General features: G+C 33.4%; 1 protein-coding gene across 1 annotated transcript in view; it reads right to left on the bottom strand.

The window, feature by feature from the left end:
• DGKB (diacylglycerol kinase beta) overlaps window positions 1–12772 on the bottom strand; it is a 925979-nt gene that overhangs the window by 195774 nt on the left and 717433 nt on the right. Inside the window, exon 24 of the mRNA XM_082472689.1 lies at window positions 2082–2172. Coding sequence (XP_082328815.1) covers window positions 2082–2172 — 91 coding nt within the window. The remainder of the gene's footprint in view (window positions 1–2081; window positions 2173–12772) is intronic.

Below are 12772 nucleotides of genomic sequence, written 5' to 3'. Positions count from 1 at the left end.
TGTTGTATCTAAAAAGCATCACTATATCCAAGGCCATCTAGGTTTCCTCCTATGTTATCTTCTAGAAGTTTTAAAGTTTTGCATTTTACATTTAGCTCTGTGATCCATTTTGAGTTCATTTTTGTTAAGGGTGAAGAAATGTGAATAGATTTTTTTTTTTTTTGCCTGTGGATGTCCAGTCATCACAGCACCATTTGTTTAAAAAACCTTCTTTGCTCCATTGTATTGCCTTTCATCCTTTGTCAAAGAAGAGCAGACTGTATTTATGGGAATCTATTTCTTGGCTCTATATTCTGTTTCATCGATTTGTCTGTTCTTTCACCAATATCACATTGTTTTGACTACTTTACAGTAAGTCTTGAAGTCAGGTAGTGTCAGTCCTCCAACTTTGTTCTTCTCCTTCAAGATTGTGTTCGCTATTCTCAGTCTTTTGACTCTCAGGATAAACTTTAGAATCAGTTTGTTGATATTCACAGAATAATTTACTGGAATTTTGGGATTATACTAAATCTTTAGCTGAAGTTGAGAAGAACTAACATCACAACAATGTTGAGTTTACCTATCCATGAACATGAAATACCTCTCTTAGATAATTTTTTTTCAATCTACGTTCAGTGGTAGGAGAAAGTAAGGAGAGGTGCAAGAGGCTTCAGGGTATCCACCCTATATTCAACCAGAAGCCATACTTTAAATTTTTTTCATTTTTGTCTTTTGCTGCAGATTTTCTTCAAGCATCGGTTTCTGAGGGCAGAAATGCTCAAAATCTACTATATAATGATTTCTTAAATAATGAGCTTTGAAGGTAAAGGGAGATCTTAGATGATTTTTATAAATATATATGTACATATAGCTGTATAAGTATATATATACTTATATATATAAATAACATACACATATTTATCATCACAAATAGCAATCACAGTAAGTGCCTAAGGAGCCCAAATTCTTCACCTTTTGTGATTATATCCCTTTTCAGGGTTATGATCTGATTCAGTCATGAAGGGCTTTTTCCGTTCCATGACAATCAATTCTACCCCTAATACTTCAATTTATTTGTCAATCATGATGAGGAAAAAGTCCAAAAAGATTACATTCTGAAATACTACCACTTTTGCTGTTATTATCATTAACAGTAAGTTAGAAAGCTGGGATAATGAAGAACCTAGCCAGTCCATTATTATGATTCTCTGTGGTCCATAACTACTTTTGTCTACCAAACTTATTACCCTAATATTTGCCACTAATGACTTAGGTCTCAGTAGACAAGTTATTTATTTCTTTTTAAAAAGAAAAGTGTTAGAGCCAGTATTTCTCAATTCATATCAGCTAGTCATTAGATGTCCTTGTTTCATAATTCTGTTCCTTTGATTTGTCTTTACAACTTAACAAAATATAACTTTTCCTTTTTCTTTAACCCCTAAAAATCTCTCAATAAAACTAACTCATTTTCTATTATAACTTGTCCCCAAAATTTTTAGTCCTACAATGTCTATATTTTTGGTAGACGTATTTGCTCTAAATCTTTTTAAAGTGTATCTTCTCTTGCTATCTTTGCTCTCTTTCTTGGCTTTTCCACTTCCTACAAATGTAATGGGGAAACGGCAACCTCAGGAACTGAGAAAAAACCTAGTTAATGAATGGGAATGGGAATGGAAAAGTATATTTTTAAAACTTTATTCATAAAAGTAAGTACAATTTTAGTGAACTGTGTTTTAAAGGTTATAAGATATTGAGACCTGAAAATAATAAGTTTTAAAAAATGTATTTTGCAACTTTTTTTCTTTCCCTTCAAGTACTTTCATCTTACATTTTTCTGTCCATACTATGCCCATTGATTTCTAAAGTTGTGTTCCACCTCTCATTCTTTTATGCTGTATTAAACAACTCATATTCAAACTTAACTTTATATTAGTATTTCAGATGTGCTAGATTCTCAATGAGTGACAGAAATGATGTTTTAGAATCTTGGGTAAAGCTATATGAGTCACTAAAATTCTAACTCCTTCCATGGGCTAGCACAACATATTAATAATCAAACTCAAGCCATTTCATAGTATTATAAAGATAATTCATTTTCTTACTTCTATTTCTACAGATTCATGTAGCTTCTTGCAGGTGGCTGAGAAAGTTTCAGATGTGCCAAACTCAAAATACCAAAATTTGTTCTTCATTCTGAAAAAGGAAAGGAAGAAGCAACTTAGGCAATTATCAATAACAGAAGGGATTTTTAAAAATGGGGTAGGCCTGTCTTGTATTATAAGTGATAGAAAAGGTTTGAGGACACGTACCATCCATTATGTAATAGATGGTCACATAATTTTCAGAGTTTAACTGTTAGCATCAAATTATATGATTGTCCCGGAGGGGATTATAGGAATGTATTGATCTGACAGATTCAAGTTTACCTTTGCCTTTTCTATAATATTGGTTGCTCAGATTTTGAAATATGGTTTTAGTGCTTATGATTCTTAGCTTGTTCTTAGACAACTTGATTTTAGAACAGCCACTCTGTAATCATACAGAGAGAGAAAAAAAAGAAAAGTCTAGGCTTTTCATGAGGAAAAGGAGACCAAACTTAAATATCCTCAATTTTTCTAGATGTCTATGCATTCATTAGAAATTATCATTATTGGAAAGTATATTAAAAAGAAAAAATAGTAGTCATCCATAAAGATAAAATTTAGTAATTTTTGGATAACTATTAATTATTTTTTAAAGATACTGTCCTGTTATATGAACAATAGTGGGAAATTATGATACAGCATGAAAGAACTAAAGAAGTAATATATTTTATCAACATGCAGTTACAAAGAAAATATAGTTTAATCTATTTCAGTATTTAATCTGGAAGTAAGATGCTCAAAATTTATTTTCTCCCACAACTCAATGACTGTATCTTTGTTTCTTTGTACCAGATAATTAAATTAATGATCATTTAATGTAATTTTACAAAGGCTGACTAGATTTTTATATTAGCCAGTAGTGGATTTAAAAATTCATTCTCACGAAAAGCTGCAGTTTTTAATTATACATAGTCTAACAAGCTATCATGCCCTCAATTAGAAGAAAATACAGGTAAAATGGGATACATGCTTTCTCACATGAAGGCAAAACAAAAAGAAATTTTTATAATGATATTCAAATATCTCTCTCACAACAAATTATTTTTTCCTTATAAACATGGATATGTACTTTTCACATTAGAATGTAAAACATTTCAACAATTAAAAAAGACACTTGGCAAGGACCTTACTGTTTAATGCAGCCCTCTTACTTGTTATGTAAAATGACATGGAACCTAATACAGTGCTTATTATTAAGCTGTGTTGTATAGAGTTCTCTGATATAAAATTACAAACTATAGAAGTAATCTTATCTATCTAGACATACCCAGTAATATTTAGCCTCATACAAGGTTTTATTTGCTTACAAAATTTTCACTAGCCCTTCTTGCATTAATCACCATATTAAGGCCAATAATCTGAAAACCAAGATAAGTTTTATAGGACTCTAGCACCATGAATCATTATTCTTTTCTGGAGAATATCTCCTTGGCTTATGGCCTGATTTAATATATCTGAGTAGACAGAAATAGATGATAGCTAGTTAGATAGAACAGGGCAAACATTTAACAGTAAGATCTGTGGGCCTGAGTTTACATGTAAGTTTATATTAAATTAATGCAAATAATGTACTTTATAGAATAAATGTAGTTTTACAAATTTATACAATGGCTGAAGTTAATGGAAAATTTAGTTTATGGAAAATTAAAAATATTTTCCTATTGATTCATCATTATCATGAAAAATATATCATTCAATAAATTGAGAGGAAAATATTGTTCTGTGTGAAATGGTCTCCAGACAATCAGAATAATACATAGTATATGTTTTATGACTGTTTGAAATTGTCTTTCTACATTCAACAAGTTTTCTAATAATATTTTTCTGTTGGCCTTTTATCCAGACCTTCCTGGATTCATTTATTCATCCAGTCATTCATTCAACAAATGTTTAGTGAGAACATTCACTTCCATATGCTGTGTTTAGTTCTAAAGATACAAATATGAACACGATTATCTTTGTCTCTAAGGAGCTCAGAATGGTTAAGATTATGGGCATATAAAATCATTGAAAAGTTAATTCTCTAAATTAAATATGAGCAAAATATTGTGAAAAAACACTTCAGTGAATCACCTGCTTTTACCTCGAGAGGTCCAGAAAGCTTTAGAAGAGACGATAGCATTCATTATAATGGATAAGTAGAAGGCAAACAGGAGGAAGGCGAGACAAGTTCTGGTGTTTTTAGGAGTGCAGTGTGACTTAACAGATTGCCTAAGTATGGGCTAACTAGGGTCTTTTTCAGAATGGGTATGCCAAGTTAAGGGGTTTGGACTTGATATTATAGATTTGTAGGATGTCTGAAAGAAGTCTGTTAGCAGTGAAGTGACATAGCCAGCTTTGTTGGATAAATAAAACTCATAGAAATGAATAATTGGGCTGGAATGGCGAAATGTTGGTGCTGTGGACAGAAATGTGGCTGTTGGAATAGTACAAATGAAATAGAATTCAAGGCCTAAACCAAGGGGCAAGGAAAATGGAAAGGAGAGGCTGAATTTAAGAGACATAAATGAGGGAGAATCAATAGGAACTGGTGGTATTAGATTATACTGATTTCTGCCATACCTAGGTTATCTCTAGAGGTATATGTGGGAATATCAAAGCATTACTCCAGTAAAGAAAGGGCTATGAGTTTACATTTTGACAGGTTCTGTGATGTAATGATATAATGTACACTGTATTACAGTTTGAAAATTATATATATACATACATATACACACACACACACACACACACATATGGCTTCCAACTGCATGTAAATGGTTACTCCCTATTTTTTTTTTCCATTCTGTCCATCAAAGTTCTTCATAGCTTAACCAGGATGATGAGGAGCTTGTATCAGCTAACCAAGATATACTCATTTTAGCAAACACATCACACGAAACAAATTCTGAGAATTTACATTCGGTCTTTATTCACCATATTAGTTAGCATTACTGCTCATGTGCAAAAGCTGCTTTAAATTCTCCATTATTACAACCATTTTATGTTTCACTTAGATAAATATATGGAGGTAATAAAAAGCACATAGAATCAGATTCCATATGACAAATTAAAAGCTGTTAAATTTTATTTTTTTTCAACCAAACTGGTCTTTAGGTTGTAGCAATGCAAAAAAACACATTTAAGCATGTATGCTATTTATTTTTATGGCTCACATTAGAAAATGATCCAAATAATTCAAACTCAGATTTGTCAGAGAAAACATATAGCTGTGGATTTTAAGAACAAGGTAACTGGACATTTAACCCACTATGAAATATTCACACCAGAGTCAAATTTATTATGTTCTTATACAGGTTTTGTGATTACAGGTATGATGACAAATGTGCTACAAAAAAAGTTATTCATACTGTTATAATTTTAAGTCATTAATATACTAAACCTTATTTCAATGAATTTAATTGTAAGTCTACAGGCTTCAGTTTAATATGTAAAGTGCTTGGCTACCAGATGGTCAGGGAAAAATAAAATTAGCTCCCATTTACCAGGCATTTTCTTACTACCAGTAATTCTGCTTCTTTTATATATCCTCAGGAAAATGTGGTCAGAGATATTGCTCAGGTAAAAAAACTATTCTTGTCATAATGAAATTTAGTTAATATTTAGTTCTACAAGTTCTGTTCAAATAGGCATTTTAATTTCTAGCAATATATTTTCCTTGGAACTTTTCTTCCTGGTTTACAAAGGTTTTTTGTTTTTTTTTTTAAACTTTGTCTGCTAAGTAATATTAATGCAGCAAACATAAAACAAAACAAACATGAATTGCCAGTGCATTTACCAAAAATAATACCAAAGAACCTAATTAGATATGACGCTCACGCCTAACAAAGATGCAACATAAAAAGGGTGAAATTGCCTCATTTACCTTACTGTAGAAAACTCTAAAGTCATAAACACACAGAAAGTTTTAATGCAATGAAATTACTCTTAAATTAAATGTCAACTTTTTCTCACAGGTGTGCTTCTTTTGTTATTTTCATGTATTTCGTGGTGATATAGCAGCTATTGGAAGACCATTTATATGTGTATAAAACTGAACTCTTCTAATAGACACCTGAATCCCTTTTCAAGCATCCTTAACTGACTCTATCTATACTGTATGAATAACATGCTCATCAGATAATAAAATCCTCTGACCTTTGCTTATTATTTATTTTTTTATAAATTTATTTATTTATTTATTTTTGGCTGCGTTGGGTTTTCGTTGCTGCGTGCGGGCTTTCTCTAGTTGCGGCGAGAGGGGGCTACTCCTCATCGTGGTGCGCAGGCTTCTCATTGCTGTGGATTCTCTTGTTGCGGAGCATGGGCTCTAGGAGTGTGGGCTTCAGGAGTTGTGGCACATGGGCTCAGTAGTTGTGGCTCACAGGCTCTAGAGCGCAGGCTCAGTAGTTGTGGCACACGGGCTTAGTTGTTCTGCGGCATGTGGGATCTTCCCGGGCCAGGGCTCAAACCCATGTCCCCTGCGTTGGCAGGCGGATCCTTAACCACTGAGCCACCAGGGAAGCCCCGACCTTTGCTTTTATTTTATTTTTAAAATTTATTTATTTTTTAAAATTTATTTTATTTTTGGCTGCGTTGGGTCTTCATTGCTGCGAGCGGGCTTTCTCTAGTTGCGGTGAGTGGGTTTCTCATTGTGGGGGTGTCTCTTGTTGCGGAGCACCGGCTCTAGGTGTGTGGGCTTCAGTAGTTGTGGTTCGCAGGCTCTAGAGTGCAGGCTCAGTAGTTGCAGCGCACGGGCTTAGTTGCTCCACGGCATGTGGGATCTTCCCAGACCAGGGATCGAACCCGTGTCTCTTGCATTGGCAGGCGGATTCTTAACCACTGTGCCACCAGGGAAGCCCCAACCTTTGCTTTTAAAATGAAAGCAAAAACATAATGTCCTAAGTAGCTTAGTTAAAATGGACTTTAAATGAATATTTTTTACTCATTAAAGATGTTTCAAAAATCTCATCATTTATATTAGTTTGCTTTCATTTTTGTCCTGTTATGAAAGCGTTTCAACAGTCATTTCAAAACTGGTTTTAAAATTATTTTCTCATGGAGAACAATGTTTCTAACAATTCAATAACTTTATTTTAATACAAAATTTAGTCTTACAATTTGATGGAATACTCTAGAAACACAGCAGGAATTTTGAATTTGGCTAACAATAGTGGTGATGAGAGATGTGTCACTGTTGACTTACAGCAATAGGGTAAGTGTTTAAAATGGTACATTTATGGGCTTCCCTGGTGGCGCAGTGGTTGAGAGTCTGCCTGCCAATGCAGGGGACACGGGTTCGAGCCCTGGTCTTGGGGGATCCCACATGCCGCGGAGCGACTGGGCCCGTGAGCCACAACTACTGAGCCTGCGCGTCTGGAGCCTGTGCTCCGCAACAAGAGAGGCCGCGATAATGAGAGGCCCGCGCACCGTGATGAGGAGTGGCCCCCGCTTGCCGCAACTAGAGAAAGCCCTCGCACAGAAACGAAGACCGAACACAGCCATAAATAAATAAATAAATAAAACTAAAAAAAAAAAAAAAATGGTACATTTATGTCATAGAACTCAATTCAGTTTTGTTTTTCATTGCCAAGAGACGTTACACCAGACATTGTTTATAGGGTTACTCATTTATTCCTAAATGTAATGAGGTATTACTCTTAATATGATTATATTTTATAAAAAGAACATTTTATTGAAACCCTCAAATCTATGTTTTTTTAAAATAGCAATTTATACTCTCTCATAGCAAAAGAATAATGTTGATAACATTATTTCATAAGGAAGGAACATGGCTGTAATGACTACAGTGGAGACATTTTATATTCACACTGAAGACAGCAAACATTTTTCATGTTTGCACACAACAGGTAAAGATATATTTTTTTAAATGACATATAAAAATGCTTGTATCTAATGTTCATTCTTAGGGTATGCTTGTTAAGCCCTCAAGAGACAATGAAACAGGCTACAGAAACTTCAGACAGAATCATAAAATATTCCACCTTAGTATGTAAAAAGAGATGGATAGTCTTATGGAAAAGTACAAAAGCAGTACTAATGCCATATTGCAGAGTCTAAAGAAGTATACATACATAGTAAGTCCCCAAAGAACAATGATAAATTAATAATTATATGAAATATAAAACTAAACCTATAAAATGTTTAAACAGTGTCCAAGATGTTTAGACCTGAATATCTTTCAATAATAATTAGATCTCTATTATTAAAATAAGTATTTCATAATCATAAAAAGTTATTTAAGAAAACTATTAGGGAGATTAAATGAAATTTGTGATAGCCATGTTTTCTGTTGTTACTGAGCATGGCACTGTCACAGGTGAACCCAATGAGGTTTAGAAGTCACTCACCCAACATCATATGAGAAGTAGCAAAATGTAACTCAGAAAGTCTAGCTTTTTTCCCATACTGTCTCTCATTAAATATAATAATGAATGCAGCATCACATGAAACTTTTCTCTAAGCCATAAGGGAAATGTTATAGGTCAGATAGGTGATCATCATTAAATGGTTCTTTTGTTCATATTTCTACTTTAGAAGTATTTTTAATTCCCCTCTCCTGAAATAAGTCAACTAAGGATGACAATGTAATCTAGCGCTGACAAACAGGACCTGAGAGATTTTCCATTCTGAAACAGAGACATGTACAATGCGAAAGCTAGGCCCATTCTTTCCCCTGTTTTTCAATGTTGTCAAGGAAGGAGATTCTAATTGGAAATGGAGCAGCCATCTTACCACCATGAAAGGAAAGGCAAGGGATACCCAGAGATGCTGACCCAGATTCCTGAATAGAGTTGAACTTCCTAATCAGTCAATTCTGAAACAGTCCATTTCTGGATCTCTACTCATGTGAGATTTATAAATAGACTCATTATTTATTTTGTGTATTCTGTTTCTTGCAGCCAAAAGCACACTGACAGCACTGTCCATTATAGTTCTAAGAGAATTTTCACATATATTATTATCAATGAGATATTTGGAAAATCCAAATGAAGTGATATATTTGTTATACAATACTATTTTTCTAAATGTGAAATTTGGTGGTAACTGAAATAAAGGAGTTAAGGTAGAGAATTTCTGTTCAGCATAATTCCCTGTGCTTATCTTGTGACTAGATACGCAAATATCACTGAATATGCTTTCCTCATCTGACTTGCTATCCCCTGAATTTTTAAAGAATTATTTCCATGTTTATATACTTGAAATAATCTTGGGAAAAAACTCACAAAACATCCCTTTTTGAAGTGTCCCAAATTTGCAACTGATGCTTGTATCAGAGTCACATACTAGTTAGCAGTTGGTAAGTTCATACTTCTCACCTTCCCCTGTTCCATATCCAAAAACTTAGAAATAGAGTCAGTGGGTGATATGTGAATTAATAAAATATACCATGATGTCTGAGATTATGTACAGAAATATTTAAGGTAGAGTATTTCTCACTAATATAAATAGACACATGTAGAACCTAGCCAAAATTGATAGTGAAAATGTAATGAAGGTTTGTATGCATCAATATAAAATAAAGCTCTACTTCTTTTAAATGGATTATTGTATTAATAAATAGAAAACGTCCACAACACAAAAACTCTCTTCCGTATGTATAGAAACAAAAAGAGGAAGGCACAACAAATGCAGGAATTAGCAAGTCTCCATGCCTAACTCTGAACGTCAGGGGAAACTAGACTGTTCTCCTCTCTAGTGGTAAAAAAAATCATTTATCCAACGTTCTGAGCACCTACTCTAGACATGGTACTGTGATAGGCAATGGAATTACATTTGTACATAGGACAGAAGAAGCCTCTGCTCACATTATGCTTAATTTTTAGTCAGGAAAAAATATACGAAATGATTTAATATCAATTGTGATAAGTTCTCAAAAAGGAGGTTTATAGGATGCTGTTAAGAGTGAACACAATAAAAGGGAACAGCAAAATTTCTTTAAGGAAGGAAAGTGGCCAGATTTTTCAAAGAGTCTAGGTAACAGAGTTCCTTAACCCATCCTCCTTCCTTTGCTCTAATTCCACAGTTACCAAGCAATGTGGAGTTAATTTTGCTTTCCATGGATTTTGGTATGATGTCCTGAACTATGGAATTGTGGGTATTCTACTCTCTGGAAAGGAATCACCACCACTTTCCCCCCATTTTAAGTGGTATATATAGATTTTACTATTTGGTAACTTGAGCAAGTGATTAAGAGCCTGATCACTTCTGGGTGCCATGATACAATGATGTTTTTCCATTTACTAAAAATGAGGACGAGACTGGACTATGTTCACACACTCAACATACTGCTCCCTAGGATGACAGCTGGAAGGCCTTCACAGGCAGCTGGGACAACTAGCTGGATAATGAATTGAATATGCTGACCTAGACTGTGAAAGAATTGCTTGCGACATCCCCTCTCTTTCTACCATTTACCAATTGACTTTCCTGGTTATATTTGTCTCTCTCTCTCTGTCTCTGTCTCCCTCTTTCTCTGTCTTTTTTATTTGCTTTTACTGAATGTACTAAACCAATCAATTATTTAAGCACCAGATATAAGAATATAAAGGTTCTTTAGTGTTAATATATAGCCTGACAGATATTGAAGGAGCACCTACTTAGTTTCAGGGAAGTTAATTAAATGTAATAGTTCAGGTACACTTATAGTAAAAACAGCTCCAGTTTTCTGACCTGACCCATGGAAAACTCTTTACAACTAGAATATGAATTAACTGGTAACTTTCTGCATTTGACTATGAGAAGGAGTCAACATTATTAAACAAGTAACTCTGTCTATCGGCATTTGCTTTGCATGTTAAAATATTAATGACATCTGAAATCACTACGCAAAGCGGTTTCAAACACAAGGAATTCAACATGTGAAGAAGGAGATTATACAAATAGTTTTGAAAAACACATCTACTTTTCATCACTGAAAGGCCTATTAATTCTTTTCTATTACTACCCTCAGTGTCATAGAATAATTTAAAATCAATAATTATGAATCATTAGAACATATTATACCTTGCGACATTTTAAATGTTTCTCCTAACCAAATTTTAGATGTTATGTTTTGTAAAACTTACAAAAATAAAGAAAAAAATTACACCTCTCTAGCTACTTCACACATCATTTTCCTTACCTATATTCTGTGACGACTAACACAGCTTCACAACTTAAAAAAAAAAAAAAACTTCTAATAAAACTTGTTTCTATTCTTTGAAAATTAGTTAAGTGTTTTACCTTTTGTTTTTCTTCACACATCAGCAGTCCTTTTCCAATTTTGTAACAAGAACCACAACTTTGCATTTTGAAAATGCTGTTCACCTTAAAACTTCTCTCACACTAGAATTAAAAAATGGGGCAATCCTCCTTTTCCCAATCTACAGAGGAGTGGTTTTACACACACATTAATTATCTTGTATAAAAACGATAAGGATAAGAATCAGACTACTTGAGTTATATTGAAAATATTGATATTTTTAATCAAACTGAAGTATTATATACTCTAACATACGAATCAGTAAAGCCATTATTATTTAGATTGCATTTTTTGTCACTGATTTATATCCTGAGGGACCCAGATGACTCCCTGAAATATCATGATCTGTTTTTGTTTCCAGTCAAGATGCTATAATTTATATAAAATATTCAGGCTGACTTGTATATAAACTAATAGACAGATGTAGGCATTATTATTTGGAGATTAATCATTGTGCTGGTACACTCAAGTACATGTTGGGTAATTCTAAGAAACATTTCCTTTCCTTTTCTCTCTAGTATTATTTATTTTTTATTTTAAAAATATGCCTAGCCCATATACTATTTTCTCCTGTTTGAAATTATGCCCAAATAAGCAGATGATAAATGGAGATGAATTATAGTTGAAGATATTTTATAAGAGAAAACCTTTATCAATTTGCATTACCATCAACAAATCAATAAACCAACATTTTTTGCTATATTAATACACTTAGCAACACGTTTCATCGCTTTCCAGAATTTAAATAAAATGTCATCTGTATTTTTCACTTGAGGAAGAACAAAATGATACCCTTGTTCAAAAAAGTAGTATATAATCTGAACCTAGATACAGTATCGAAGTCATTTCATCCAAAATATTATTGGATATTTATAGTCGCTCATTTAGGTTAGTGACTCAGAGATGTTTCCTATTATGAACAGATTATAGAGACTGCAGAGGATAACTCCTTGTTATTTTTATCTATCAGTACGAAAACAAAATCTCTTGGAGGCCCTTTTTAGTAAGTCATCAAATGTAAAATAATCATAAGATTACTCATACCTACATAATATGTTTCAGTGTTGCTAAATCTTGCCAGAGTTCATTATTATGGATTCATGGAAATACGTATGTGAGCAAGAACACTACTTTTCATTCAGCTACTTACCCCCAAAATATAGAACCTAATCATTTGAGACAGATGAAAACAGAAAGCGACTTCCTTAGGATCATAAAAGGGGAGACCAAAGAAAGGGATGTCTATTATTTTTGCTCATTCATTCATTCAACAAATATTTACTGAATACCTCTTATGTGACAGGCACCGTTCTAGTTGCTGGCAATTCACTAGTGATTAAGTTCCTGCTCTTATATTGCTAATAAGTTTTATTTGTTTAAATGTGAGATTAGATTGCCTATTATC

This window comes from Balaenoptera physalus (genome assembly GCF_965194825.1).
Source record: "Balaenoptera physalus genome assembly, chromosome: 8".
NCBI lineage: Eukaryota > Metazoa > Chordata > Mammalia > Artiodactyla > Balaenopteridae > Balaenoptera > Balaenoptera physalus.
The sequence above is the reverse complement of the archived record's forward strand: the minus strand, read 5'-3'. Positions and strand labels throughout refer to the sequence as shown.